Source organism: Hemitrygon akajei, chromosome 9 (genome assembly GCF_048418815.1).
Source record: "Hemitrygon akajei chromosome 9, sHemAka1.3, whole genome shotgun sequence".
Classification (NCBI taxonomy): Eukaryota; Metazoa; Chordata; class Chondrichthyes; order Myliobatiformes; family Dasyatidae; genus Hemitrygon; species Hemitrygon akajei.
In genome coordinates, this window is record NC_133132.1 from 146357696 (window position 1) to 146382873 (window position 25178).

The window sequence follows — 25178 nt, forward strand, 5'->3', positions numbered from 1 at the left end:
TGAATTGGAATACATATTACATGAAAGAGGTTTTGGGAAATTAAGGGAGTTAATGATAAAGGTAGGTTTTAAGGGAGGGGACTAAATAAAAGCAGAATTAGGAGAAGGTGATAGAAAGAAGGGGAATTAAAAGAAATTGCCAAGTAATACTTCATGCAGAACCATAACTTTATATCCAATACATGAAGTTTGCCATAAAACAACAGACAAAAAGACAACAATAGTGATTATATATAATGTTACTTTACTTGAGTTGAAGGTGCTAACCAGGAAGGTGGTTAGATATGAGAAGAACATAACAAATTTTCTTGTTTGTAATCATTCAAATCTTATACATATATATAACGGTAGGTAGGTAGCAGGATACTGATGAAAGAATGAAAATGTGGGGCAGTGTGTTCAGTTTATTATTTCCATTTACTTTCTCATTGTGCTGGATGAACATATGGTTCAATTTGGGTATTTCTGTTTCCAGTTATGTTTTTTCTGTCTTGTACTCTTAACACCAACAAAGTAAATGCTTGTAACAATTAAACAGTTCCATTACAAAAGGTTTTACAGTGTAACATAGAAAGATCAAAAATTGTTTGGAGATTAAAACAGTTGCTTGTACTGTAAATGGCTTGTAACTAGAGTCATAAGTATGCAGTCCATTGCAAATTCAACTAGTTTTGTAAGACAAAAATTTTGAACTATGCAATCATATTAATAAAATTGTTTGTGGTTTATTTTGTTTACACTACGTTGGAATAAAAATATAATTTGCAGAGAAAGGTAATTAACTTTCTTTCAGTTGTCAGAAGTAAATGTTAATGAATGTATTTCCAGTAATTGGATTATAATGGATTCTGGTTAATTGGGATACTTCGGGACCAGTACATTTTGGCCCAATTAGCCAAAATTTGATGGAAACAGTTTTAAAAAGACAAATTACCATATAACTAAGTAACAAATTATGAATTTAAATGAAACAAAACGAATTAGAAAACTACCAATATTTTTTCTGTACTATAGACTATGTATTAGTTCCTAATAGTTAATGACAGAGGAATTCATCCAGTGTACGCTGCTGTGTTCTTTTGATTAACTGTAAATGAACAAAATCAGTGCAGACACCTAGTGTGGGTAATGGACTGCCTTCATCTGATGATTGCATCTTCCAAATCTTCAATTTTAATTGTAACATTCAAGATGATTGTCAATGCCCTCAAATTCTTACAGGTTCCTAACTTGTTGAAGTAGTGTAATCATTTCATTTGCACTCCCAGCCGTTTCTGGCATCTCCAAGCCTGAATGCTTGAAACCACGGTGAGTAAAACAACTCTGAATTATCTTACTGCTTATTTCTCACCAACTATCAGTGATTAAAAATTGCTGCTTTTTGACCACAAACACATGCAACTGACAGTATTTAAATTTGTTTGCTGTAAGCACGGTATAGTGTGACTAATGGTCACACAAGTGCACATGACTAATGCTAGCCACAGTTTCCTGTCCCGATTAAGTGGAATGGTATGCCAAACAAACGAAGGGTATCCCGGCTGTTTTCTTGATTAGTTTTTTGTTCTTTAAGTGTCCCCCAAATAAGTAGCTGCCCAATTAGCCAGTAACCTAATTAACCAGTAGCCTAATTAACCAGAATCTACTGTACGAGTTTCACAATGTATTTTAGTTTGTTTTCAATTTCCACCCTGTGTTTTTCATTTGGCACATTATACGTTCATTATAGGTAGCCAGCCTAGCTTTGTGAATGAGGACAAATCCAGTTTTTCATAGCTTATTTAATAGTTTAATAAAAAATGTGTTGACACTAGAAAATCTGGGAAGGCATTCATCTGGTCATGCAATTGTGGATGGAGACACTGTGTTACCTGTCAGTGTTCTTTGAATGGCAATATCACTGTTCCCATTACTTGTCCTGTTGACCAACCTGTAACCTTGGGAGTATGATTGAAACCAGACACTTTTAGAGGTGTGGTCAGACTGATATTTTGCATAATTCACTAGCATACACAAGAACCAGTTTATCTGGTTATTTGATCATGTCTATAACAGACCACACCATGGAAGTGAAACCTTGGCGTGACGGAGATCATCTGCCTTCAAGCTCATTTCAAATCTTAAATGCACTTTTTCTCCTCATCTAGTGTGTATGTTTTTTTTTTAAAAGCAGATAACATTAAACTTTTGCAGTTTTGACAGTCATATCTGAGCTCATAAGGACCTACAATCAATATTGCTAACCGAATCCTCCAGAAGATGTATTTTCCAACTAATTGGTAAATTATTGTCACATCTACCAAGGTACAATGAAAACCTTTTGTTTTGCATGTCATCCATACAGATTATTTCATCGCTTCAGTAAATTGATGTAGTACAAAGGAAAAGCAGTACTGTTACAGTTACAGCCACAGACTGTGAAGTTTATTGTACTAGTAGACCACTCAACAACCTTACATTAGAGTGGGACAGACATTGTCCTTGAGTCTGGTGGTACATGCTTTCAGGCTTTTGTATCTTCTGTTAATGGGAGGGAGAAGACAGAGAATCTTAGAGGTCGAAGAGTCGTTGATTATGTTAGCTTCCTTGTCAGGGCAGTGAGAACTATAGACAGAGTCGATGGAGGGGGTTTCTATGATGGGCTATGTTCACAACTCTTGGCAGTTTCTTGCAAACTCCATGTTTGTCTTTGTGAAAAGAATAATCAGATATGAAATCAGGTTGCATTTTACAGTTAGCTTTGAGAAAGAAAAACACTAGTAAGTACTGTTATATGTTTACACTGTTACGAATGTGCCACAACTCTGAGGGGCCGAAGGGTACAAAGTCGCGCCCTCCTTTTTGAGAATCGCAAGATCGCTATTAATTCGGGTCTGGGACCCAGGAAATGAGAGAGAGATGTCCAGAATACACAGGGTTTGGAATGTGTCCTGGCCTCAGCAAGACAGAACCATTGATAACGGCTATTGTCTCTTGGAGACGGAATTGTGTATTGAGTACTGTACTATTCATTGAAACCCCTCAGGGGATGACCAGAGTGGGCTGATTGAGGGATTGCATCATCCCAACCTGATTGACATCTGAGACCCCGTGAGTAAGGATAAAAGAGGGTCTGGGGAACAACCCCTTTAGATGCACCAGGAGAAATGCTAGAAATCCCGTGACAGCATTTAATAGCGACAGCCGGTGGGGCTCGCGTGCGTCCTTTCCCTTTGCCTGGGATTGGCGGCCTTACCACGGAAGAACGGCTTTAGCTAAAGGAGAGGCCACCAGTGAACGGCCACACCAACGAAATTCTGACGGATCGAAATCATAAAAAGGAAAGCCGGCAAGTTCCTAAAAATCTCTCTCTCTCTCCAACAAAAGGCTGCAGCTTGCATGAACTGAGTGACTTTTATATTTCCATCGGACAATACATTATCCCCTAGACAACGATAGAGCTATTTCTTATTGAGTATTATTATACCCGCGCTTTTAGATTTAGTATTGATGACGTATATTATCTGTATATTTGCATTGATATTATTTTTGTGTATTTTTACTAATAAATACTGTTAAAAATAGTACCATCAGACTTCAACGGACCTCTCTATCTTTGCTGGTAAGTGACCCAGTTACGGGGTTCGTAACAACACCATGCCATTTACAGTTACTATAGAATGGATGAAAAATATTCTGAAGTTTGTACTATAGATTTCTTTATATTGCTTATAATTGATTATGTTGGGTGCCATTGTTCTGTTGTTAGCTAAAGAACAGACAATTTATTTTTGCATCTTTTCCACTCCTTGAAGTTTGGGGAGTTAATTTTTATAAGCTATTTATCTTGCTTAATCATCAGCAGAACTGATCCTGGAGAATTTGGAAAGCAGAGAAAGTGGTCATTAGGCTGAATGTTGATATTGCCAGATTTGTGGTACAATAGGGGAGGTGTTGACTGCCATGATATTTGCAGTCTGAGTCAGGATGTGCTTCCCTTTGATATTAATGAAACTTTATTTATTTTAACTGAAATGGTAGATAAAGCCACATTTTGGCATGAATTAAATTACCTGCAATAGATGAGAAGAAATGCCGTTTATTACCCTTGCATGTGAATTCTCTTAGTTTCTTTTTGCAGTTTCTGTATTTCAAAATTTTTAAGTTTCACTTTCTTTTCTTGCTCCTTTCATTTTTTTTTTTGCCTTTTTTATAGTTTTCTGCTATTCTATGCATTCCCCTGATTTTTGCAAATGAGTAAAGGGGGGTGTTGGGCTTGAAATTCCGCCCGGTGTTCTTTTAGGAAGAGAGACAACTAACACCGGAATATAGCAAAACGTGGCTTTATTGCAGAATTCGTAACTGGCACAGCGAATCCACGGAGTCGCTGGAGAAGGCGTTCTGTCTTCCCCTTACAATCTGCTCTTATTTATACCCCTTTTCCCCCCAGCACAACCCCCCGTTACATATTAGGTAATATCGGGCACTTGTGTCCATCTTATTGGCCTGCAGCCATATGCTCACGAGTTACCTGTTTCTTTTGTTTACTGAATCGCGTGACACTAGTAGTTTCGATGTAGCGGGGTCCCCAGTTTCGCTCCCCCTCCCTCGCATTCCAGCCTCCTAACATTATGTGTTACGTGAGCCACTCCTGACCTGTAATGGCAGTCCCGAATTAACCCCAACACTAATTAACCCCGACACGAATTAACCCCAATACTAATTAACCCCAACACTCCCTCCCTTGGCCTCCCAGAGGCCACATCCCCACATCCCTTACAATCTTTTCCGCGGCTGCCGGGATCAGGCAGAGAGGTGAGCGTCCCCCGGCACTCTTTGGCGTGTCCTCCCTATTTGCTTATCCTGATTTGTCCGACCTAGGGTCACAAAATATGGGTAGGGGTTCCCTAAACATCCGCAATTTTTACAAGAAGCATGCAACATTTCAGAAAGCTTATTCAAGAACAAATTCACAATCCCCCCCTTGCCATGGTCCATTTCAGTCCGTGTCCTCCCATAGCGCGTCCGCTTTCCGGGAGGGCCGTGTCCTCCCCTTCCACTGGGAACAAGGGTGCCTGGTACGCCGGTGGAGTTCCATCCTTTCCGGTCAAGGCTCGATCTATAGTCCCGCAACAACAACCACACGTGATAAAGATAGCAATTGAAATAGACAGTCCCAGTGCCAACTGTCCAAGTAGGACCCCCCCATTCCCCAAACGTACGTTTCAACCAATTCAGCACTGGGTTATTGACTCCTGATTGTTGCTTTAGCTCATTGGCCAGGGATTGCAATTTAGTCAAGCCCTTGGTTAGTGATCCGTCCGGGCCTGTATTGTTCGCTATGGTCATACAGCACATGTCACCAAACAGGGCGCACACTCCGCCCTTCTCTGCTAAGATCATATCTATGGCAATTCTGTTCTGCAGGGTCATTAGGGACGTCTGTGATAGCTGCTCGTGGACAGCTTCCGCGATGTCCCTGGTTAGATTAGCCAGCCTCTGAACGTTATAGTGGATCAGGTTGATCCGGTTGACATTTTTATTGGTGGTGATTGGGAATATGGCTGAAAAAAGTGGAAAGCTCTCAAAGCCTGCAGCTACCTCGTCTGCCAGTTTATATTCGTCCGGGATGTTTCTAGCCTGACCGATAGCATCGATCCATATCCCATCGGGGTTCCTTTCCCCCCTTTCAGTGAGCGCCCTCTTGTTCCTATACCACCTCCCGATTTCATCAGGGATTGGGTTGAGGGTGTAGTCCCCTGGATTCTTTGCCGCAATGAAAAGAGGTACATTTAGAGTGATCAGGGTGCAGGTCCCCTCCCAGTTTACAGGTAGCCAATTATATAGGACCCGTTTCCCACAGTACCACCAGAGGTCCGCTCTGCTGACAGTCAGCATGGTGGCGTTTTTGGTGCCAGTAAGACTGATCCAGGTAGAACACGCACTGTCAGGTAGGTTGCCCACTCTGTAGGGCTGATCCGACGGGGACAGGTTAGTAACGCAAGTGATGTTCCTGATCGGGTCCACCCTAAAGGCTGGTGGGGTCACATTGGCCGGGGCCATGGGGAAATAGGTTTCCCAGGACTTACACCCGGCAGAGGGGTTGGTTAGTGACATGAGTTCGAGGGCGCAACGGAAGGTGTCATTTCCTTCCTCGAAGGGGCTGGGACTCATGAGGAGTGTGGGTTTCCCCGTAGCACATACCCAGCAGTCCCCTATCGCTGCCTGGGTGGTGTATTGGACCACTCGGTCAACCCAGGCGTTTGCTTCCACGTACCCTGTCTCAATTGCAATATACTCCCGGGGAGTTATCTTATTCGTGTCCGAACTCTTTACCAGAACAGGGCTGGCTGTGGGACCCAATCCTGGGTCTGTGTGGGTTCCCAGATTGATCCGGATAATTCCCCATGGGTCTCGGCCTGTCACGTCCGCCCTTATGATCAGATAGAGCACGCCCCCCGCCCCATGCTCCCTGACCTCTGACCCGCGACGAGTGGAGCAGGTCTGTGACGACCATCCCTTCATACTAAAAGGGTTGTGTATTTCTTCCTTGAGTGTCAGGATTAACGGGTTCACTCCCTGCTTTCTTCCCCAAACAGAGCCCCTGTAAAGGCTCACCTTCCTCTTAAACTCATAGTAGGGTTTGGAGGACCCTCGATTGTTTGGCCTATTATCCAGCCAGGACAGGTCTGGGCCTGTCCACCACCATACATTTATCCATGCGCTACACTCCTTTACCCATGGGTTCGGGTATCCCAAGGTGAATGGACACATGTAGACATTATACCCAGTCCAGGCTTTCTTGTCGCCCCAACAGTTGATCACATCGCACAGGTCGAACTGGAATGTCCTACCTGTATGAGGGTCCGCATTAAGGATGATATTCGCTCCGCACGCATCTCCTCCCCTTCCCGCTTCGGCCATCGGCGCCTTACCTAGGAGCATTACTCCTACCCATATCAGGGTTTTCCATGGCGTCATCTTCCTCGGCTTCCTCCTCCTCTACGTCGGAATCGGGATCAATCGGTCTTCCTTTCTTTGTCCTGGAGCAGTGCGAGAAATGGTGCCAGTTATTGTCCCCCTCCCTTCTTACCTTTTAATGCCCTGTTGGAGACCTCGGTGACAGGGTATGGACCATGCCACCGTTTTCCGTTCCAGGTGAGCTTCCCCGGGCCTCGGAGGAACACTTCCACTCCTACCTTGATGGTGTCCGACCCCTGCGGCTGCTCACTGTTAGTTTATTGAACTCGCACAGTTATCAATTTTACCATATTTCTAAAAACTCTCATATACTCTGTTACTCAACACACAAATGTCTGAGTTTCGGTAACTCGAAATTGAAGTGCTCCATGGCTCCCTAGTACACAGAGAGGATCAAATATGGGATGGTCGCCTTTCAAAACCTGACCTTCGCGTGGGAGATTTCTCCTCTTAACAACCAGTCTAAGGTAGGCGCCGTCAGTATCCCCGTGCACTAAGGTGTACCGCGGAACACTTTCTCTTCTCCTCCTCACTCCTGAGACTTTTATGCCCATCGTGGGCGGCGGGTACCCTCACTCAGAAGACTTTTCCACGGGCGGAGGATCTTCCTAAAAACAGATAAGAGTTAGTACTTACCAGTCACAATTCTGCACCGGGAATGATCTCTCCCAGGGTAATTTGGGGTTGGTGAGGATCCGTCAGCAGACAAGATCTAACTCAGTGATTTAACTATCTAGTGGAAGTCTTTGATATAACAGGCACTTCCTGACCCTAGTCGAGCTTGCGGCCGCAAGTTGTCTGCTGTCGGACCCGCCAGCCTGTGTTGTCTCTCCCTCCCCACGTCGGGGTCACCAAATGTTGGGCTTGAAATTCCGCCCGGTGTTCTTTTAGGAAGAGAGACAACTAACACCGGAATATAGCAAAACGTGGCTTTATTGCAGAATTCATAACTGGCACAGCGAATCCACGGAGTCGCTGGAGAAGGCGTTCTGTCTTCCCCTTACAATCTGCTCTTATTTATACCCCTTTTCCCCCCAGCACAACCCCCCGTTACATATTAGGTAATATCGGGCACTTGTGTCCATCTTATTGGCCTGCAGCCATATGCTCACGAGTTACCTGTTTCTTTTGTTTACTGAATCGCGTGACACTAGTAGTTTCGATGTAGCGGGGTCCCCAGTTTCGCTCCCCCTCCCTCGCATTCCAGCCTCCTAACATTATGTGTTACGTGAGCCACTCCTGACCTGTAATGGCAGTCCCGAATTAACCCCAACACTAATTAACCCCGACACGAATTAACCCCAATACTAATTAACCCCAACAGGGGGAATTACATTCCTAGAAAGCATGTCATACTGTGCTTTCCTGTAACACCAGTCTGCATTATCTGCACATGAATTACCGTAGATTCCGGATTTTAAGCCGCTACTTTTTTCCCACATTTTGAACAGCTTTGAACTTTGCGGCCAATAGTCCGAAGCGGCTAATGCATGATTTTTTTCATGCCGCCTCGTAAACATTTTGCCTCATAACAGTAGACCAATAAAATTGATGAGTAGTTCACAGAGGTCCAATGAAATTGTACGATAAATCAAGCGCACTTTCACAATTAAATTATTGTAAATCAGTCATTTGTACTCACCCTCATCAACATGGAAAACACTCGAAGCATTGTGCTGCCTACTTAGTTTAAACTATATTTGTTTTCTGTACTACATCGCGGGATGCTATGACGTCACACCCGGTTTCGCGGTGTCTTGTGGGAAAATGCCGGTTTGCGATGAAACGGGACGGAGGGAGGGAGCACATTACGCGAGCGGCTTTGGATCTGAGCGAACTCTGCTTTTAAGTTAAAGGTATCAATAACTTTTCCTGGTAGGCTGCAATATATATATTTTTTTACCAGTCGTTAGGAGATATTGGAATGTTGTTCAGTAAAGAAGTATACGCAACGTATATTTAAAAGTAGCCGCGTACGGGCACGGTTCGAAAAAAAGCATTTGCAATATGTATTTGTTTTTGTTACCATATGGATTTAATTAAAAGTTAAAAAAATCCTCACGTGTAATATCTTTCTGTGTAAATATCTCATATTACAACGTGGGACACCTGCGGCCGAAAATCCGGTGCGGCCTAAAATCCGATGCGGCCTTTACAATTAAAAAAATGATTTTATTTCTAAAATTAGAGCCAGCGGCTTTTAATCAGGTGCGCTCTGTAGTCCGGAATCTACGGTAAGTGCAAGTTGGCTGAAATAAGTTTGCATTTATTTATTCTTTTAACACAAAATTCATAAGAGGATGTTATTATTCCATATCCCAGATTTACTTGGTTGTAATTTGTGAATTCCGTAAGCTTGTATTACCATTTAACAGCCGTAATTCAAGGATTGCCTGTACAATTCCTTGTTCTACAAATAACAAGTGCTTGTCAGATACGGTCTCCTGATGTTCAAGCTGTATAAGTCTAACATTTTAATTTTATGGACTTATGAGTTTGTATTAAAATATTGATTTTTTTTTTATATACTGACTTGAAGCTTCACACGTAAAAAGGAAACATTAAAATACTTTAAGTTACTTTGCAGAATTCGGATGATTTCAGTTCAGATCATCTTGCCATGCCCCTTTGGTATAGCCCCAAAAGTGGAAGGCTCGTCATCACATAAAATAAAATTGTAGAGCAACTGCGAATGAGAAAAAGCTCAGTGTGGAGGATGGAGTGGCTCTGTCCTTGAACAGGATCTTTAACTAAGTCGTAACCAAGAGAAGAATTGTAGCCTGACTCCGGATGGGGGGGGGGGGGGGGGGGGAATTAATATTTCTTTCAGAGCCCTGCCAGAAATGCTGATTTTAAAAAAAAGCTCAATTCCAGAGCCTCTTCTGTTTCCAAACATTTAAAATCCAGTACTGTATTAAACACGCTTGCCAAAACTGTTTTGTGTCCCGGACTTTATTTAAAATTGCAGAGCAATCCCTGGTGATATTATTAGACTCAATTTATTTATTTAAACTCTAGATGTGCTTCCTTTATGTAGGTGCTGCTCTGCAAGTCAGAATCAGAATCACTTTATTGCCGGTATGTGAAACATACCAGAATTGATTGTGGCTCGGTGCCAAGCATAAACCACAGGACAATGCCAGAATGGACAAAACAATAGCAACCAATAATTTACAAGACAACAGTGCAAACAGCCATGAGCAATCAACAATTAGCAGAGTGGTCACATGTACAAACGTGAACAATCAAACTTGAAGAAATTTGAACATATAAACAAATTAAATAATTACTAGCAGAATAAGGGAGAGTGGGAAGGCTGTTTAACAGATGTTGTGCAGGGACTCTTACGGATAATGGAGAATATACTATATGTGTGAGCAGCAAGACTTAGTCAACCTATAAGCCTTATATTGGAAATGAAAGTAACATTTAAACTACACGTGCCAGACAATAAGAGAGGTCTCAAAATCACCACTTAATGCAGAAGGTCATCAACATCATGAAATTCCATACTATCGCTTTCTCGGGGAGTCGCTATTTAACAGGGCCATTTTGCAAAGAATATGGCTGCAAAAGTGACTAACTTCCTAGCATCATAAATTGTTTTAGTAGTTATCTTTGGGGCACAAGTCAGGAATGAATTGAAGTATTTTCCCTTTGCCTGGTTGAGTGCAGCTTGTAGGTACAGTTTAGAATGTTAGAAAAAAAACCTACAGCACAATACAGGCCCTTCAGCCCACAATACAATGTTGAACTGCCATCCCAATATTTCATACTAACCATTCATCTCCGGCGTAAAATCCTCAACACTATCCTTCTGTGACTTCTTCAATAGCATCTTTCAGAACGAGAAAGATAAAGAGAAGCTCCAAATAACCATCAAATCATGAACCAGTGTCATTTGGAAGTATATTACCATTTTGTGTAGCATCACCTGGCCAAGATTCTTTAACTCCTCCCTTTGGACCAAATGGACTGCAACAGTTCAAGAAGTGGTTCACTACCTCTATCTCAAGGGCCTTAAAGGACTGGATATGAATGGGCATCTTTTCCAGGATGGTTGTAATTCATCAATAGATTAGAAGAAATGTCATTTGCTATTCTGTTTTACCTCCCAAATGCTAACGTGCAAATGTTAATATTTATTTCATGATGTAGCTTCTGGTAGTCATTTTTACAATAAACAATCTAGCCATTTAATGATATGTTTTAATTTTTTCAGTGCATCAAGTTGACCTCACGGAAGATCTGAAAGACAGTGGAAGCATTTGAGAAAACAATCCCACAATGTCTATTTTCTGGATTTATTTCATGCTGTTTGTATCTGCATTCCTTGAGTGCCTCTGCAGTAGTACCACAAACAGCTCTGAGGTTAAGTTACTGCTCGTGTCTTTTGATGGGTTCAGAGCCAGTTACCTTGAACTTTACACATTTCCTAACCTTCAGAAGATGATCGCCAATGGAACGCTGGTGAAGCATGTAAAAAATGTGTTTGTAACCAAAACCTTCCCAAATCATTACTCCATTGTCACGGGCCGTTTTGCAGAAAGCCATGGCGTTGTAGCCAATACCATGTATGATGCAGCCACCAACAAGAATTTCTCAACCTTTGAGGATAAAGATCCATTTTGGTGGAACGAGGCCACTCCGATATGGGTAACTAATCAACAACAAGGTCACAAGAGTGGTGCAGCGATGTGGCCTGGCACTGACGTGTTTATACACAATACAACCCCTTCCTATTTCTTAAACTATAACCACAGTACTCCATTCACAAAGAGAGTTGACCATATTATAGAATGGTTTACCAACTCAAGAGGCCCCATTAACTTTGGTACATTGTACTGGGAGGAGCCTGATTCCACTGGACACCGCAATGGACCGGACAGTAAAGAACTTAAGAACAAGTTGAAGGAAGTGGATGATAACATCGGCTATTTAATCAATCGACTTCGAAAAACTGGACTGTGGAACAGAGTTAATATAATTATCACCAGTGATCATGGAATGGCACAGTGTTCTGATAAGAGAGTTATACAATTGGATAATTGTATTGGACGTGGTAACTACACTCGAGTGACTAATACTCCAGTGACAGCTATATTGCCTCTTTCTGGTAAGTGCTGATCACTGTCGTAACAGCTAAATAAAATGTCTGATCAACCAGTCTGTTTTTGAAAGTTGTAATGTAGATGTTTTTAAGTTATGATGTAAATAATTTAAAAAATTATAATTTTAAAATTCTGCATTATGTGGAAGCGAGTGGCTAAGCTCAGTACTGTTAACAGCAATCCTTTCTTTGAAGAAATGTTAGACGTCAAAATGAAACTCAGCAAAGAAAAGTTACTACAGAAGAAAATTAATTCTTTTAGGACACAGTGAAATGTCAACAAACATTGAAGTAGCAAGGAGTGGACATTCGCTCGAACATGTAATCTAAGTAAAAGAGGAAATTGTGTAATAGTCTTTGCCTTAATTTTATTGCAGATATCATTAAATTGTATTCTAAAGAATTTAGATATTCTAATTACACATCTAATTATCTAAGACAATATATTAATTACTTAAAATAATTTAAACTCTAATGTTAACCTAAATATTCTAATTACTAATCCTTTATGAAAATCCATAAAGAAGCACCATGCCTGTGCAGAATCGTATCATGGAAAAGACAAATTGGACGTGGAGAGAGTGTTTCCAATAGTGGAAGAGCCTAGGACTAGAGAACACAGCCTCAACATAGAAGGACGTCCCTTTAGAACAGAGATGAGGAGGAATTTCTCTATCCAGAGGGTGGTGAAACTGTGGAATTCATTGTCACTGACACTGCGGAGGCTAAGCCATTGGTTATATTTAAAGCAGAAGTTGATAGGCTCTTGATTAGTAAGGGCATTAGAGTTTATGGGGAGAAGGCAGGAGAATGTGGTTGAGAGGGATAATAAATCCGCTCTGATTGAATGGCAAAACAGAATGATGAGCTAAATGGCCTGAAACTGCCCTGTGTCCTTATATAATCATATGATTAGCATGTACCATTGACCAATGGTAGCCCTTTGATTGTACAGACATTATAGCAGCTTTGTTACTGGTTATTGTGTTACTCTTGTATGGTGTTTATAAATTTTAAATATTTGCAGATATGGAATATTCATACAGGGGCTTTAAAACAATGAGAATTTGATCAGAGTAGGGATTCACTTAAGAGAAGGGACAAGGTCTTGCCACTTCCTGCCAATAATTGTAAAATTCTTTTGTTTGATGTGCAGGACGTGAGAGTTCATAGATACTATCCCAAGTGAATTGTTCTAATTTAGATTTCTTAGTTTCCTATCTTTCCGGTTCACACTTTGAACAAGGTTGAGTTAGCTGCACACAGATACGGTATACAAGAAGAGGAGGAAGAGGGAGTACTTACTATTGGTTTGCTGTTGTCTTGTGTGCCCAGATACAGTGGAAAAAATTGTTTGCACGCCATCTAAGCAGATTTGGCATGCACGAGTACATCACATAGTAGAAGAAAACGGTGCAAACTGCAGCTATAGTGAAATGCAGTGTGGATCAAACAATAAAGTGCGAGGGCTGGGAGATCAAGAATTCATCCTTAGTGTACAAAAAATCCATTCCTGAGCAAGGATGGTCCAGAATTAGGTTTATTATCACTGATGAATGCTGTGAAATTTGCTCTTTTGTAGCAGCCATGCTATAAATATAAAAATTACCACAGTTTCAAAGTAAATAATAGCAAAAAAGAGGAATAATGAGTTCGTGTTCATGGGTTTGTGAACTATTCAGAAATCTGATGGAAAAGAACAAGACATTCTTAAAATGTTGAGTGTGGGTCTTCAAATTCCTGTACCTCCTCCCCAGTGGTAGAAATGCATGAGGGCATGTCCTCGATGGTGATTGTCTTTACTTTAATGATGTGGCGGGGGGAGCGGTCTGTGCCTGTGATGGCATTTACTGAGTTTACAACACTCTGCAGCAGTGGTTCTCTTTAGTGCCATGGGCCCCTACCATTAATGAAGAGCCATGGACCCCAGGTTGGAAACCCCCCCGACAGCAACCTCTTTAAGTCCTGTGCATTGGATCCTCCATATCTGGTGGTGATGTAACCAATCAGAATCCTCTCCACTTTACATCAATAGAAATTTGCCGGAGTGTTTGGTGACATACGAAATCTCCTCAGATTCCTAATAGAGTCTCCAACATGCCGTCTTCGTGATAGCATCAGTGTGTTGGGCTCAGGATAGATCTTTTGAGATGTTGGCTGTTGCCCAGGAACCTGAAGCTGCTTGCTTGCCCTTTCTATCTTTGACCCTAAAATGAGGACTGATGAATGTTCTCTCACCTTCACCTTACCGAAGTCCACAATCAATTCCTTGGTCTTGCTGATGCTGACTGTTGTTGTTGCAACGCCACTCACCGAGCCGATCTTTCTCCCACTTATATTCCTCTTCATCGCCAACTGAGAATCTTCCCAAAACAGTGATACCATCAGTGAATTTATATATGCTGTTTGAGCTGTGCCTCCAAGAGGTTTATTCAGGAGTGTGCAGACAGAAGCTATTCCTGAGTTTGGTGGTACATGATTTCAAACATTTTTATCTTCTGCCTGACTTCCTGCAGGACATTTATTTTTAAAGTTACCTGTTGGATTGTACTTTTATTGACTAAAGTACAACTCTTAAACCTTAAGTTCTCATTTCAATCTATTAATCTACTATTTTAACATCTTTAAATAAAACAGTATCTGGAAAATCTGCTTGTCCAACATGGAAATCACAAGCAGGCCAGAATAATGGAGGTTTATTGAACTGGTGAGGATAAGACTGAGCATGGTATCAGAGGGAGGACGTTGACTAGAGGAGGGATGTAGACAGTGAAAGTAAAGGGCAGAGAGCATTTCTGGAAGCACTGGTCAATAACTTTGAATTGTAAGGTGTCTAGCTAGTGACAGTGTGAGGAGTATCTTTAATTGACTTGAGGAAGGTAATATCGCCCACGCTTGGGAAAACAATATGAGTCACATAAGGCATAGGAGGTACTAATCAAGAACCTTTCAAACTGTATTTTAAATATACCCAATGGCTTGTCTTCCACAGCCTTCTTCGGCAATGAATTCCACAGATTTACCACCTTCTTGCTAAAGAAATTCCTCCTCATCTCTATTCTAAAAGGGTGTCCTATTCTGAGGCTGTGCCCTCTGGTCTTAGTTGCCTCCACCATACAAAACATCCTCTCCACATCCACTCTATATATGCCTTTCAACATTCAATAGGTTTCAATGAGAAACCACCTCATTCTTCTAAACTCCAGCACGTACAGCAACAAAACCATCAAATTCTCATAAACCTCCTCTGGACCCTCTCCAATGCCAGTGCATTCATTCTTACATATGGGACCCAAAACTGCTTACAATACTCCAGCTGTGGTCAGACAAGTAAGAGGGTCTGTTTAGGGAACACAGTGGAAGATGCTAAAGAAGAAGACCCTTGTGGGAAAATTATTATAGAGATAAGGAAATTGTGGAAGTAAATACCTGAATGAATTGGGAAATAAAGGCCCTATGTTTAGGCAAACACATATTTCAGACAAAGAAACAGTACCATTGGGACTAGATCCACCTGAAATTTCATAGGCCATGGTCCACACAAACAAATAATATATATAGGCCTAGAAATTAGATATAAATAGAGTTGAGAGGTTGGTCATGAAGCATACCAACTGATGCCTGAGAGTGACTTAGGCCTACTCCAATTTGCCTATGTCACAACATGTCAACAGCAGATGCCAATTCATTGGCTCCTCACTGGACAATGAAGATGCTTATACCTGGATGCTCCTTACTGGCTACAGCTCAGCATTCAACATTTTCATCCGGTAGAAACTAATCACTAAGCTCCAAGACCTGGGCCTCGATACTTTTCCATGCAACTAGTTCCTCGATCTCGTCACTTGAGGGTGGTCAATCTGTGGAATTCATTGTTGCGAATCCAGTAAATATGGATTGACGACAACATCCTTCACAATCGCCATCAGCACAGGTGCAATACATGGCTGTGTGCTTACCCCTCCCTCCCCCCGCTGCTCTACTCACTGTATAACAATGACTGTGAGGCTAAGCACAGCTCCAGTGCCATAGTTAAGTTTGGCTGACAACATCACTATTGTTGGCCGAATCAAAAATGGTGACGAATCAGTGTATGGGAGGGAGACTGAAAGTCTAGTTGATTGGTGCCACAATCAAACTTCTCAGTCGACATCAGTAAAACCAAAGAGCTGATTATCAACTTTAAATTCCGTGGCACTGTCATACCAGAGTTATCATTGGGGGATTGGAGAAAGCCAGTAACTTTAAATTCCCTGGCACTGTCATAGCAGAGGATCTGTTGTAGGACCAGCACATACGTGCCATAACAAAGGAGGCACTACTTTCTTAAAGCTTCCGTATATTCGGCATGTCAGCTGCAAATCTGATAAACGTCTAGTGGAGAGTATCCTTGTTGGTTGCATCACAGCCTGGTAAGTTAACACCAATGTCCAGGAACTAAAGACTCTACAGAGAGTGGTGGATACAGCTCAGGCCATTACAGGCAAAGTCCTCCTCACCATTGAGCACGTTTACAAGGAGCGCTGCCTCAAGAAGGCCTCATCTATCATCGAAGAACCCAACATCCAGGCCATGCTTTCTTCTCAACTACTTCTGTTGGGTGGCAGGTATAGGAGCCTTAGATACCACACCACCAAGTTCAAGAACAGGTTCTACAACCACCAAGCTCCTGAACAGGCAGGGATAATTTCACTCACCACAGCTCTGAACTGATCTCACAACCTACTTACTTTTCAAATTGAAATTAAAAGTGTTAAATGCTGCTTGCTTGTGCCAATTCTGAATGGTATGATGTGTGCTGGAACCACTGAATACAGTCAAAATGGAAACTTGTCTACTCCAACCTGCTAATAACTTGCATCTAGTTAAAGCAACCTTAATTGGACTGAGGGCTGCATTACTGGGTCAGAATCTTGAGCTACGGTTATTCCAATTATAATAGACCAATTAAATATCAAAATATTTTAACAGGCAGTATTGGGCAGGCTTGATAAGCATTTCAGTATTGTTTCATTTTCCTTTTCTCCATTTGAATTTGTTTCATTTGATTAATTATGACGTTAAGATGCCATTCCTTTTGTTTTAAACAGATGTAAAACACGTATATAAATTGCTGTCAAACTGCGATCCACATATGAAAGTTTATTTGAAAGAAGATATCCCAGACCGTTTTCACTACAAGCACAACAAAAGAATTCAGCCAATTCTCCTTGTTGCTGATGAGGGATGGACAATCGTTCAAAATGGATCAATTACACAATGTAAGTCCAGAGTGCAAAAGCCTATTTTGCCAGTTGCTTGCCATTACTAATCTGAAATGAGTTGTATCCTGGTGTTTTTTCAGTTTATTTCATTAGTGTTTAAAATAATTCTATCAAAGAGCATTAAACCCTCAAATGCAATCATGATATCAGTAGGACCAGGTAGAGAAATAACCAGTAATCAAGTCAAATTCAAATCCAATCAAGTTTAATTGTTATTCAAACCATTCAGCTGAACAAGACAGCTTTCCTCTGGGGCCAAGGTGCAAAAATATATGTGCACATTCAAAATAGCAAGAAAGGAAAAAATAAGAACATAGTCACATAAGAAAATACATGTTTAGTCCATACCCTGAGTGACGTCCTGCATATTGATAGTTTCCAGCAGTCTATCCTGTAATTCCACTGATCCAACACTGGAGGGCAGCACCGACAGAGGCCACCCCCAACCAAGCCTGGACACCACACTACAACACAAGGCCACGGCTTGAGGCCTAGTCCTTGCTACACCTGAGACGACACTGCTGCCTTGCCGCCTGTTTCACCACCAAACAAGGCCTGTGGTAGTCAATGTCCAACAGCGTCTTGCGATCACAAAAGAAACGTCCCAAGACAGTTATTCACGGTTTCATTACACACCACCTTTGCACCAACTCTGGTGCCTCTGAGTAGCAGAGGTTTGCACCCAGGTCAGCTCTTCCAAACACAATCCTGCACCGCCCCCCCCCCCCCCCCCCCCCCCACACACAGTCCAACTTGTGTGACCTGCCTCCTTTGGCCCGACTGCCCAGCCCAGCCCAACTCCCTTGGCCTGGCGGTCCGACACGACAGACCGACCTGCCTTCTCTGATCCGCTGGGTGGCTCTTACAATGAGCAGCTTACTGATGTGGTAGACCTGCTTACACATAGTTATTGGAGTCCATTGTAGTGTTACTGTGTATAAAAATACATTTAACAAAGAAAAAAGCACCTTTGGTTAGCCCATGAGAGGCCGCTGCCTGTGTACACACGGCCATCTTACCGGAAGTCTACTAATAAATTGAACATTTATTTTAATTAAGAAAACAGTCAAGGTTACAAACTGCAAGGAGATTGTCATGGAGCTTTTAATATGTAACAATGAAGTTATTTTCTAATAATTGCATGTGGATAAGCATTCAGACCTGAAAATTATTATTTACTGAAGCAAAAACTTTGTTTTCTAGAGGGAAGTACAGTATCTTGAAAAATATATTCAGCCCCCACAAGTCCTTGCACAAAAGGGTATTCGTGTATTTTCACATTTTCCTACCTCATTTTCTAAATTTAAAATATTAGAGGAGGATTTTTTGAGCTAATCTACAAAACATTGTGCCTCATGTCAAATCAAAAGAAAAATACCAAAACCAGTCAGCAATTTACTAAAAATTAAAAATCAAATTGTAAGACTAAAAAAGTATTCATCTGCTTTATAATTACTAGGCTAACTTTCCACAGGTGCAACATACTGTATTAACTTACCAGCCCACTCATTTTGTTGATGTAGAATATTGGAGGAACACATGTTTTCAATGAATTAATAAGAATAAATACCCCTTTTCTCTGTAAGGTCAACAGTATGGTAGATTTTCAACGTACCAGACCAAAATGAAAACAAAAAGGCATTCAAGACAATTCAGGGAAATGATTATAAAGAAGCACAAATCTGGGGAGCGTCTTAAAGCCACTGAACTTAACTTGAAGCTCAGTGCAGTCCATCATGAAACCACAGCCATACAGGCCACCCCTTTAAACTTAGTTGTCGAAGAAGAATGGCACTTGTAAGAGAAGCTACTGTGATGCCAATAGTCACTCTGAGTGAGCTGCAGAAGTCGATGGCTGCAACTGGAGATGAAGATCCACAATCTGCAAGACCTTGCACAAAAAGGGTATTTGTAGTTTATGGAAGAGTGGCAAGGAAGAAGCCCTTAAAAATCCTTGTCAATAAAGATTTTGCAAAGCATCACTTAGACGATACTGTAAAGTTATGGAAGAAGGTCTTGAGGTCAGATGAGACTAAAGTGGAATTTTTGACCTCAACACTAAGAGTGTGGTGTAAATCTAATACTGCCAGGTAACACCATCCCCACTGTGAAGTATGGTGGAGTTAACATCATGCTATGAGGTTGCTTTGAAGCAGCAGGGATGGGAAATCTGGCAGGATTGATGGGAACATGATAGTTGCTAAATATAGAGAGATCCTGGATAAAAACTTGCTAGCCTCCACCAGAAAGCTTAAACTGTCTTTCAGCAGGACTATGGCCCATGGAGTGGCTTCAAATGAAGAACATTGATGTCCTTGAGTCAGAGTGCTGAGTTTAACCTGATGAAGCATCTCTGGCAAGCCCAAGATTACTGCCTCCTACCACTCCCCAAACTTTGCATAGCCTGAGGAATTTTTGCAAGGTAGAATGGGCAAATTTTGTTATGTACTGCAAGGCTAATAGAGATTTCCCCAAAAAGATTACTACTAGTTGTAATAGCTGTGAGAGGTGGTTCAACTAAGTACTGAGCAAAGGGGGATGAATACTTATTTCAGTTTTTGAATTTTTCGTTTTTCATGTTTTCCAATTTTCCCTGTTTCTTGGGGCTCCACTGTGGGGGGGGGGGGAGGGGAAGGAGCATGTGATTCACAAATTAAAAATTCTCAGTTAAATTGATCAAAATCCCTGTTGTAATACTCAATTATGTGAACAAAGGATTGGGGGCTGAATACTTTTATAAGGCACTGTAGATGAAAGTGAGTGACTGTGGATTTTCAGTTTTGTGCAAGGGTGTCACTAAAATCACAGTATATAGAAAAACAAACAGAAAACAATTTTAGCGAGAGATGTAGCCGCAGAAGTACCTACCAAGAGAGTTATGTGCCAGGTCGTACCAGTTTATGTCTGCAAAGCACACAAAATGCTGGAGGAGGAGTGGTCTGTGGAATTGAAGTGTTTGGCCACAGGGAGATCCCGCCACTGCTGGAGGACTGAGTGCCGGTATTTGGCGAAACGGTCTCCCAGTCTGCGGCGGGTCTCCCCAATGTATAAATGGCCACATCGGGAGCACCAGATACAGTATATCTGGAGGATATACAAATGCTGGAGGAACTGAGCAGGTCAGGCAATATCAATGGAAAGAAATAAACAGTCAATGTTTTGGGCTGTGACTGGAAAGGAAGGAGAATGTTGTCAGGTGACAGGTGAAACCAGGTGAGGGGGAAGGTAGGTGGGTAATGGTGGAATTAAGTGAGAAGCTGGAAGGCGATAGGTGTAAGAGTAAAAGGCTGAAAAAGAAGGAATCTGATTCAAGAGAGTGGACCATGGGGGAAAGAGATGAAAGGGCACCTGGGAGAAGTGAGGGGAAGAGGAGGTAAGAGGGGAGCCAGAATAGGAATGGAAAATGGAGCGGGTGTGTTAGAAATTACCAGTAGTTAGATAAATCGATGTTCACATCGTCAGGTTGGAGGCTACCCAGACAGAATGTGAGGTGTTGCTCCTCCAACCTCCAAGTGGCCTCATTGTGACAGTAGAGGCCACGGACCAACATGTTGGAATGGGAAGTAGAATTAAAATGGGCGGCCACCAGGATTCTGTCAGTTGAATTATTCCAAATCTACGATAAATGTCTGGCTCACATTTTTCTCAAAGTTACCAGTCTATCTTGATGTCCAAGTGCTTTTAACAAAATATCTAATGGATTGGGTATATCTGTCTGTTTCACTTGCGCTTGATCTTTTCCAGTGTCTTGATAGATCATTTAAAGTTTTGAAAATATTTACAATCATTGTAAGTCTTGACACTGTTTTAATGTCAAAATGTTACAACTTGTATACTTAAAAAGCTAAAAATCTCTAGATCTGCAGATTCCACAGTGAATGAGTTTGGCCTAGCCTCTCACCTTAAACTAACAGACCTGCATTTTAAATATTATCAACTTAGTTCAGTGGGAAGCTGCTTTCAGTACCTTTATCATAGATCAAGGATAAACCATTTAATATTACGTAGTGTTGATTGTACAAGAAAACTTAATGCTGGGAAGACAAATGTGCCATGAACTACTGTCCAGGGCCATTGGAATTGTTGCCACGCCTTTATCATAGTTTTGGAGTGGAGAGGCCAACATGCGAGAATGTGATAAGGGCATGCACTGGGGAGATTTGCCATTCTTGCTGAGTCAAAAGCGGTGGAGAGTTTCTTTGGGGTAGGTACAACAGTCCTGCTAAACAAAGTCGGGTAGGGAGGGGCTCTTCTATAAAGGCAAAGACTGAAACAATAGAGGACTTTCAAATTTAAAGGATAGTTAGTAATAGTTCCTCATTTTTGGGATGGAGAGGCTAAATTATAAACTCGAGTTTTTGAAGTAAAAATGATTCCTTTTTATTAATAATAATTACAGACCATTGGAAACTTCTTTAGAAAGTGATAAGGAAGTGTCATTCACTGTCACTGATGCACTGAAGGGAAGGTGGGTATATAGTCCAAAGAGAAAACAAAATATTGGTAGTGTTAAACAAAGCAAAAGGAGCATAAAAGGTAAACATTTGGACAAATTCTATGAAATACCTGCTGCAGAGCACAGAAATATTTCAACTTGTTATTCTCAATGACTGGAAAATAAATATGATATTTTACATTTCTCATCAGTGGGTGACCATGGTTACGATAATGCTTTACCCAGCATGCATCCGCTTCTGGTGGCTTATGGACCTGTTTTTAAAAGAGGCTATAAAACGGACTCCATCAACAGCATTGATATCTATCCGCTGATGTGCCGGATCCTTGGACTGAATGAGGAGCCCAACAATGGAACTTTCGGAAATGTGCGATGCTTATTGGCAAGTGAGTCATGTGTGGGCCTGCCTGATGTGATTGGAATTGTGATTGGGTCCTTGATGATACTGATTACATTGTCCTGCCTTCTAATACTACTGAAAAAACGAGCATCACCTCGGCGTGCATTTGCACGTCTTCAGCTGCAGGATGACGACGACGATGATCCTTTGATAGATTAATTTCCATGTGTCTAAAGAGTTTCCTATGATTGTCAACAGAAAAATATATTTATCATCTTAGGACGACAAAAGCTAACATGGTTACGTCATCCATCTCTCAGGTTTAGGAATTCCTCAATATCATGCATGATAAAGTCATACCAAAAAGCAAATCATCCTAAATGCGAGATAACTTTGCAGCAAGCAGTGAGCTAATCCGTTTTGATTTAGTAAGATGAAGTAATTTCTCCCAGTCATTGTGCTTGTTTACTTGATGGCATTTATCTGCATCAAGTCATTATTGATATATCGGAACTGCAAGACCTTACACAGGTTATTTGACTTCAAAATGAACAATAAGGTCTGATGCTCACCTGGAAATGCTGAGATTAAGTATAGGATCTGTATTTCAGCAAGGCAAAGGTTAAACTGAAGGAATGCAGAATGGAAGAAAAAATTGCATTTATGAGAGTTATTTTAGTTTGGTCACTTTGAGAAGTCACAGATAGCTCCAGTACTCCTGGAGTGCTAGACTGTTCGTTTAAACATTTTATGATCTGTTGGTGATTAAAGAGTTAAATTTTGCCAACAGTAGATGAATGTTCTTAATTATTTGAAGTTGCTTGATTGTCTCAAGATTGGTAAAACTGGAGTTTAGAACAATATGGGCGGGGTGTGGAAATCTCTGTGGAATATTGAATGCTCTGGATAAAGTGAATGTGAAGAGGATGTTTCCTATAGTGGATGAACTCAACCTCAGAATTGAGGGACGTCCATTCAGAACAGAGAGATGAGGAAAAATTTCTTTAGCCAGAAGGTGGTGAATCCGTGGATTTTATTGCCACAGATGGCTGCACAGGCCAAGTCATTGGGTATATTTAAGGCAGAAGTTAATTGGTACTTGATTAATGAGGGAGTCAAAAGCTTTGGGAAGAAGGCAGGAGAATGGGGTTAAGAGGGATTATAAATGAACCATGACAGAATTGCAGAACAGACTCAGTGGGCCAAATGGACCCACCTATGTCTTAAGGTCTTACAGTAAAGATTTTCGTCAAATAATTTCGGGCAGATTTGAGATTCATTTTTTTATAGTGGGAAAATAGGTTGTATTTCTAGATTATCAAAAGTACTAGAATAAGGTGTTTTAAATGAAGTGTTTAAAATATTAATCAAATTATCTATTACAAAAACTAGGCAACTAGGTAAATATGCTTTTCCATTGTTACTGTAATAGTCCAGTTGTCTTTGAGATTTAATGCTTCTAATTGCAATGTACTTTGATGCCAATTGATTTTATTTTTAAAGTGGTATCCCATTAAGTTTCAGCGGCAAATATCCAAATTCCTTAGCTCTTGCTCTTCCTTCAAGTAGATGTTAATTATGTCCATTAATGAGGAAGAAGGTCATTATGTAAAACTGCAGGCACAATATATTGAAACTTCCAGCTAAAATGAACAAGCAATGACGTGTAGTTGCTTTGACATGGTGGTTAAGGATTAAATCATACTTCATTCATTATTTCAATATTGGATGGGAAGTGTCACAATGTTTCAAATGATTAAAATAAAGTCTGTGTGGAGCTTAGATGTCATAGACTGACCTCCAATAGATTTCGTGTTTCTATAATGGAGTTTGCACTCCATTATAGAAACAATGGAGAGGTAAATAGAGCTGGGGGGAAAAATCAGTAATGTACTGACCATGCTATACAGTATACCAAACGTTCTCTTCAAGTGCACTGGGCCAAGGTATACAGTTACAGTCTGGTTTATATTGGTAGTAAGAGTTTATTATTAGATGTTTCTAAAAATGAGATCATTCTCATTCTATTTTAACTTAGATAACATTTGAAAAGCTATCAATAAATCATTAATCTCTAACCATCAAAATTTATACTAATGTCTGTCAAAGTGTAACATCACTTGCATACTCCAAATAGCAATCTTTTGATGATTAACCAACCTCTTAAATATGGACTACTTGAGTGCAAAGATCTAAGTGCTCTACATTGCAAAGATATGCTTCCAAAGGAAACCACTTTAAAAGTTAAAATGCATGTGTTTTACAGATATCTCACACCAGTGAGGTACCAACTTGAGCCTTTGAAAGCTGTCTCATTTTTTATAGTTCTATTTTACAATATATAGTGTGTTTACTTCCAGTTTGTTAGAAAATCCAAATGAAAATAGATATGAACATGAAGAAAATAGAATCAAACAAACAGAACGTATAATTTTATTCTTTGTTTCTGGCCTTCCTCCTGCCCAGCACCCAGTAAGCAAACTAAATGAGCACAGTCAGCACTTCGTCATTGGTTGTTAACCAACGTTGCTGCAAGATATGGCACTGATTCTTAAAACTAGCTACTCTTTACCATTTTACCTGTATTATTAAAAGTTGAAGACAGCTGTGTCTAATTGAATTTAAATGGACTGCTGTTACAAATATATGGTGATTTTAAAATAATAGGAAGATAAACTGTAAATATTTTTTCCAGTCAAGTCCACTTTGGATCTAAAAAGAAAGATTTATAAAATCAAGCTAAAGAGAACAATGCATTCAGGAATTGCCACTTATCTGTCACATGTATTTGAATTTTGAAAAAGTGGTTAATAAATATTTTACTTTTGTAAATAACAGATTCTGGTATTGATTTTTTTTGCAATAAATGGATATGTCACATCAGTGAGGTAATTGCCCAATTACAATAGATGGAACTTGGATGTGGAAACAAGACAAACTGAAACCATTCTCACAGATTCACCCTGACAGTTTATTTGCCCAGGAGATTCAAGTGACAAGACACTACCACAAGAGTGTTCTGTATTTGTGTTCATTGTTGTTAGCCTT

The 25178-nt window shown here is 40.7% G+C and overlaps 1 protein-coding gene across 2 annotated transcripts in view; it reads left to right on the forward strand.

Annotated features, from left to right (window-relative positions):
- Positions 1 to 24965, forward strand: part of enpp4 (ectonucleotide pyrophosphatase/phosphodiesterase 4) — a 35650-nt gene extending 10685 nt beyond the window's left edge. For both annotated transcript variants that reach the window (XM_073057215.1, XM_073057214.1), the window contains exons 2-4: positions 11183 to 12076; positions 17161 to 17331; positions 21982 to 24965. In XM_073057215.1, the coding sequence (XP_072913316.1) occupies positions 11248 to 12076; positions 17161 to 17331; positions 21982 to 22349 (1368 nt within the window). In that variant the 5' untranslated portion in view covers positions 11183 to 11247 and the 3' untranslated portion in view covers positions 22350 to 24965. The remainder of the gene's footprint in view (positions 1 to 11182; positions 12077 to 17160; positions 17332 to 21981) is intronic.
- The last annotated feature ends 213 nt before the right edge of the window (positions 24966 to 25178 follow it).